Source organism: Cucurbita moschata, unplaced genomic scaffold (assembly GCF_002738365.1).
Source record: "Cucurbita moschata cultivar Rifu unplaced genomic scaffold, Cmos_1.0 Cmo_Scf00035, whole genome shotgun sequence".
Lineage (NCBI taxonomy): Eukaryota > Viridiplantae > Streptophyta > Magnoliopsida > Cucurbitales > Cucurbitaceae > Cucurbita > Cucurbita moschata.
This window is the reverse complement of record NW_019268551.1, coordinates 570,266-576,441: the sequence shown is the minus strand read 5'-3', so window position 1 is coordinate 576,441 and position 6,176 is coordinate 570,266. Positions and strand designations below refer to the sequence as shown.

Below are 6,176 nucleotides of genomic sequence, written 5' to 3'. Positions count from 1 at the left end.
AAAAAAAAAAAAAAAAAAAAAAAAAAAAAAAAAAAAAAAAAAAAAAAAAAAAAAAAAAAAAAGTATAATTGGAGAGGGCAGTCTATAGGAGACGAGAAAACCAAGGTTTATATAATATAATCTAGAGATAAAGTGAGAATGACAAACTTGTAGCACAGACATAAGAGCTTACTTGAGCTGCACAGCCTTGACGCCTGGCAACGTGGTCCATTCTTTTTGTGTCCTTCAGCCAATCGACAGCAACCAGATCCATTAAATGCTTCCCAGCTGGAATCTTTGAACACAACATTAAGCACAGACATAAGCGTTCTCTTAACAGGATCGGCCTTTCGGAAATGGAAACAGATCCAGAAGAATATCGTAGTAAGTGAAAAGGTTTAAAGTACCTTAGTCTTATCGAAACAAAAGGTCTTGCTACGAACTCTAAAGTTGTTTCCATCAGAAATTCTCCAGCAGTCTCGAGAACTATCACGATCATCGTGCCTTACATTTCCCGAGAAACTGGATAAATCAATTCGATCAATTGATTCTTCTTCCAAGGCTTACATCATCCAAATACTAAATTAAATCAGCACTACTACGCACTTATTTGACCCAAATAACAAAAGGATACTAGAGCGTTTAAGAATTTACCTGCTCTCTTGATATCATTCTCCTGCTCGTTTGGGTATGCCTAAAAATTAAAACAGTTGTTATAAGGGTGGAAAATATGCTAAATAATAATAATAAAAGAAAACATTTATTATTTTTATTTATATATTAGAATAAGAAAACCACAATGAATTTCACTGCAACTTGTACCTCTGGTTCATTCTCAGGTATTTGATATTCTTCATCTTCGTCAGAGTACTCATCCAACATCACAGAATTTCTATTTGCAGCATTCATTTGATCAGAAGAACTAGCATGAACGCTAGACCCCTGAACTTTCAGGCTCTTCTGTGATGAAACTGAAGATGAAGCCATATTTACCATAACTGGTATTCTTAGAGGAGCAGTCCTTTCATCTGTTTGTGCAAACCATTCACGCAGCCCTATCATAGGAAGGAAAAAATGGGAGTTGACTGCATGATTTCCATAAAGTAATATATCATTCATTAGCGCTATAATTTCATGAGTTTACTTTGAAAATGCCAATAAGCTTTAGGAACTTGATGGAATGTGGAATCCCCACTGCATAACATCACAACCTTCTCGTACGATATATATAAGAGTAAAAGAAACATACAAAGTCCTAATAAATTTTCTAATATTTGGAACTGGATTAGCTTAATATCTTATCTCTACAAAATTATTTCAAAGGCACTTGCTGAAAGACAGAAGAAAGTGTTTCCTATGATTATTCACGAGGACCAGACAACTTTTATAGATGGAGGGCAGATTTTAGATACCATTATGATTGCTTCAGAATCGGTTGACAAATAGATCTCGTAGAAGAAGGCTGGCTGCACCCTCAAATCGGATTATGAACAATCTCATGAAAAAGTGGATTGGTCTTACCTTGATGCTATGCTTGAACAAAAAGGCTTCGGTAAGAGGAGGAGAAAATGGATTTAGGGTTAAACTTGAGGCTAGAAGAAGGTTAAAACAGGGGGATCCTCTCTCCCCTTATTTATGATGATAGAAGATTCGATTAGTCAGTTAATTCTGCCTACATAGAATCCTCAAAGGCGTTTTGGTGGAAGAAATGCAATTTAAAACATCAAAGTTGTAATAAAGTAATGCAATTTTAAAAATCCCTTGAGCGAGGCAAGAGCTAGAGGAACAACCTACCAGCAACACTATTTAACATTTGCAAGAGACAATGTTGCTGAAACGATGACAAATAGCCCACACCCCATCCTTTCAGATCAATCTGCATGAGATGCTGCACCTGAGTTCTTGGCTTTCCATTTCGAGGTTTCAGAGGTGAAATGTTGAATCCTCCACCTTAGAAAATCAGGAAAAAAAAAAAAAAAGGCAGTTGAGATGGCATGTGTAAAACTCATTGTAAAATAGCTCTATTTTTCAAAATTTCAGTCCTAAATGAAAATGTTTGACAACTCACTCTCAATATGGGCCCTCACATACCCTGGTTGTGGACCACAATTCTCATGCTCCCTTGAGCGAAATAATACAACTGCATGACATCAAGAGGAAAAGAAAGTTAATTTATCACCAATAGCAACAAACGAGAGTTGATCATCAAAACACTAACCATAATTTCCATCGTCATTCCGACGCCAATAACGCACATAGCAGAGGTCACGGGGCCATACCAACCTGTACAGCATGAGAAATTCACAATAGGAAAATGAACGCCAAGAGAGAAAACTTTGCACCACTCCCAACATATTTATAGCAAAAATGGTTACTCCCACAAATCAATGAAGGGCATGTAATGCAGACAATTACAAAAAAAATACTAGAATCTAAGAAATGGTAATCAATGCAGACCAACTCAGACAGCGTTCTCCAAACCCTACTCTAATTAGTTCTTGGGTTTAAAACGAAAATACATGTGTATATATATACATACATGAAACTGAAATGTTGCGTACAAATTTGATAATGCTTGAAAATGAGCAAGAAATGCTAAATATTCCCAGATTAAAAATCTGTTCTCTAGGCTCTCTGTTTTCATCATAGGACACTTATTTTCTCCATATGTAACATATTTGATCAACTTTGGAAAAAATTATTTAAGACGTTCCAGAAAGCAGCTACCGAATAAATAGAAATCACATCATAGAGTGGTTATTGTCGAGGATTTATGTGCCTATTTCAAAAGTTCACCTTGATTACTTTACATGTGATCTTTAATTATGCCTGTGAAATCTTTGTGCGCAAAATTGAGGAAAAGGTAACAGCTTTTTCTGATAAATGGAAACGCAAAAATAACTTTTTGTAGAGGCATATTACATTGGAAACCAGTCTAGCTGTAGCCTATGGTAGAGTATTGCCGTATGTCCATCCACCTCTTCAACCAAGCTACCATATTGGAAACTGCAGTCCCACCTAACAATTACATAAATGAAACTTTGAGAAGCACGAACATTTGAAATAGGCCGCAAAATCACAATTTAGGAATATAATGACAGCTAATGTTAAAATGATTTTTCGGAGAAAATAACTACTTATGGGCTTTGAATGTTTCAAAGGCATGACTATGTAATGGTGCATTGAGGAAGTCAAATATGACATTTTCCTTGCCCAAAATTGTTGGGTTGAATCAAGGAAGCTAACCTACAATTTTTGTGACACATTCAATAATGGAATTTGTTAGGATACTAGCATAAAACTTTTCAAAATATTATTATGCTATCAAGGGATAATAGTCATTAACTAAAAAAATCGTTAGTAAGGGGTGGTTTATAGATCTCTAATATTCAAGAAGGTGGTAACAGATAGAGTGCCGAGTGGCTGTTAGCAAGAGGTAGTTTATAGATTGAGTAAGAAGGGGTGAGGGAAGCACTTTAGTTGTTTGGGCTTGAATTTACTCGAGGGATGTATCCAAGCTCCTGGAATTACTTGGATTACTTTAGTATATTATCTTGTTCATCAACTATTCCACAACTTATAATTTAATCCTCTAGCTCCTATTGTATCAAATAAAAATGTCTTTAGCAGATCTTGTTCGCATGGGCCCAATTCCATGTAGAAATGCCCATAGAGTCTAGAGCTTTGTCTTAAAGCTCTGATTCTAGTTACATAGCATGGTAACTATAAAATTGGGAACAAAACCAAATTCAAGATGAATTGTCTGAGATGAGAGACATTTCATCAAGCTCCTCAACAATATAAGTTGCACTAAATTTATATTTTCAAATACTAACTATGTCTATAATAAGAAAAACATAATTCCAAGGAACCCTAGTCCTGGGAAATTTTAATAAGAGATAATTTTGACCCAGCAAGTGGATTGTTCCCTTCTCTTCTTATACAAGATACAGGCACTGTAGGCCCTTCAATGAGCTACTCTTCTAGAACTAATTTTTTACCACTCAAGACATTCTTGAAGAATAAAACAGGGCTCCTTCCAAGCAGATTTAGAAGCCAATTCACAGATGCAAGCATCTCGAATTGTTGTATTTAGTAGAGTAGACTGAAGGTTCAAAAGATACGTTTTTCAACCCACACCTCGTCACACAAATTATGGTAGGCTAAGCAGGACAAGTTAAAGAATAGGCTTCAAATTTTACAAGTAACAAAACTGATTTCAACATACACAAGAAATTCAATAAAATTAGCTTTTTGTATAGCTTGGAAATCTGAGTTCTATTTCTTCTGCATAGTTTTTTGTTAGATACAAAATGATTTCATTTATAATCAATTTTAAAAAAAACATTAATAGTAATAATAATAAAAATAAAAATAAAAACTATTGCACTAAGTCTACAAGTGTCTCAAATTGACAAGGGAAACACCTACTCAAACCGTGTTCCATCCATGCTCATGACAAGTTCAAAGATTTCCTCACAAGTAGCCTCCACTACACCAACAGCTTTCATTGCCCTACTATAGCTCCTTGGCTACAAAAAGAATTTATACATGATCGTTTACACTATGAACTTATCAATGACGAGACCTACTCATGAGTGTAAACAATGAGAAAAAACTTACAAGGTAGTCAACCTCCACAAGCTCTTCAAAGATGCGAAGTCCTGCCAATGACCAGATTGAGAAGATAACCATAAACACGAAATTACAAATGCAATTCTCCAAGCAACCATTCTATTATTCTATCCTTTGTTATAAAGGCTAATTTTTTTTTTAATAATAATAATAAATAAATAAAACAACAACAACAACAACAATAGAAGTAGCTGACCATTTTGGCACTGAACTAGACGCCAATGCTTCCGTGAAAAGGCTTGACTATTGGCATTTTGATTTGAAAAATCTGGTCCAATTTCCCTTGTCCAATCAAATACAGACTCTGGAGGTCCTGCCATACATTACATGGTAATGGATTTAAAAGATGAGTTATCAAATTATGAAAGAGAATTGGGTGCCATATCATTGAAAGAAAAGAGAAAATAAAAGTGAGAAGCAAAATTATAATTGACAGACCATTTCCAAAGGTTGTCCTTCGCAGTAAACTTGGACGAGCATTCTCCTCATCTTCCTGTGCACTGATCCTAGTAATGTTTCATAAATAAATAAGTGATGTCTCACAAAAATGCGCATTGAGCAGAAAATAGACATAAAACTGGTAATACGTTCCAGAAGGACAAAAGGAACATTTTTATAAGAAGAATATTAAACCAATCTTTTTAGGATGCTAAAACACCGTAAAAAATGTAGTGGAAAACGTCAAATCAGATTTAAGATATTTATAAGAAAAACATTCAACCAATCTTTTTAGGATGTTAAAACACCATTAAGAAATGTGGTAGAAAATATCAAAGCAGAGAACAAGTTTTCAACTGTATTACATATTTAAACTACATATTAGCAAAGACAATATACAGATACATTGTCAAATTATCAAGTCAACTCAACAAATAACCACTTCCTATATGCACAAGGTAAAGCTTATGACCCCAAGTTCTAATTAATGGCCTGGGATATCCTAATTCCCAAGAACAGCATTCTAGAAAAGAGATACTCAAGTGTCATAACATAAGCTGCAATTATGAGTGGCTTATCTCATATCCAAACAAGACTAGAGAAAGACTAAGAATGTGGCCGAATTAAATTCAAACGAATCATGTGAAAAGACTGGTAGACTGAACAAAAGTAACAGAACTTATTAACTGATGCCTTCCCAATTTGACAATGTATAGAATGAAGAGAAATCAAACCGCCATTGATCAATAATTATCTATTAATCCACGCTTATTTTTTATCTTTCCGTTACTCAAACCATAACTGTGAACGGCAACTAGTAATTTATTACTCTTACTCCGTTTCTGAAGCATTCCCATGACAAGGCCACAATATTTCACTTAGCTATAGTTACAATCTTTTCCTTTCAACCTACCATATACATAATAATGCTCAAGATATTTTAGAGACTTCTTGTGAGAAGAGAATGCAAAGGCCATCAGTTAGTTACAGGTATTACTTTTACCAAGTAAAATAAATTCAAAACTAGTTTAAGCCTATCAGCTACCACTTTCTTTTTTTTTTTCTTTTTTCTTTTTTGTATGAATAAGATAAAGAAATTCCTTGGGGAGGGGGGGGGGGGGGGG

General features: G+C 34.7%; 1 protein-coding gene across 1 annotated transcript in view; it reads right to left on the bottom strand.

Moving 5' to 3' along the window:
• LOC111431056 (protein ENHANCED DISEASE RESISTANCE 2-like) overlaps positions 1 to 6,176 on the bottom strand; it is a 14,096-nt gene that overhangs the window by 3,940 nt on the left and 3,980 nt on the right. Inside the window, exons 7-18 of the mRNA XM_023067563.1 lie at positions 5,053 to 5,120; positions 4,811 to 4,927; positions 4,603 to 4,643; positions 4,411 to 4,511; positions 2,902 to 2,997; positions 2,198 to 2,262; positions 2,048 to 2,119; positions 1,774 to 1,929; positions 802 to 1,034; positions 634 to 673; positions 387 to 541; positions 173 to 274 (exon numbers count right to left, since the gene is read on the bottom strand). Of these exons, the coding sequence (XP_022923331.1) occupies positions 173 to 274; positions 387 to 541; positions 634 to 673; positions 802 to 1,034; positions 1,774 to 1,929; positions 2,048 to 2,119; positions 2,198 to 2,262; positions 2,902 to 2,997; positions 4,411 to 4,511; positions 4,603 to 4,643; positions 4,811 to 4,927; positions 5,053 to 5,120 (1,246 nt within the window). The remainder of the gene's footprint in view (positions 1 to 172; positions 275 to 386; positions 542 to 633; positions 674 to 801; positions 1,035 to 1,773; positions 1,930 to 2,047; positions 2,120 to 2,197; positions 2,263 to 2,901; positions 2,998 to 4,410; positions 4,512 to 4,602; positions 4,644 to 4,810; positions 4,928 to 5,052; positions 5,121 to 6,176) is intronic.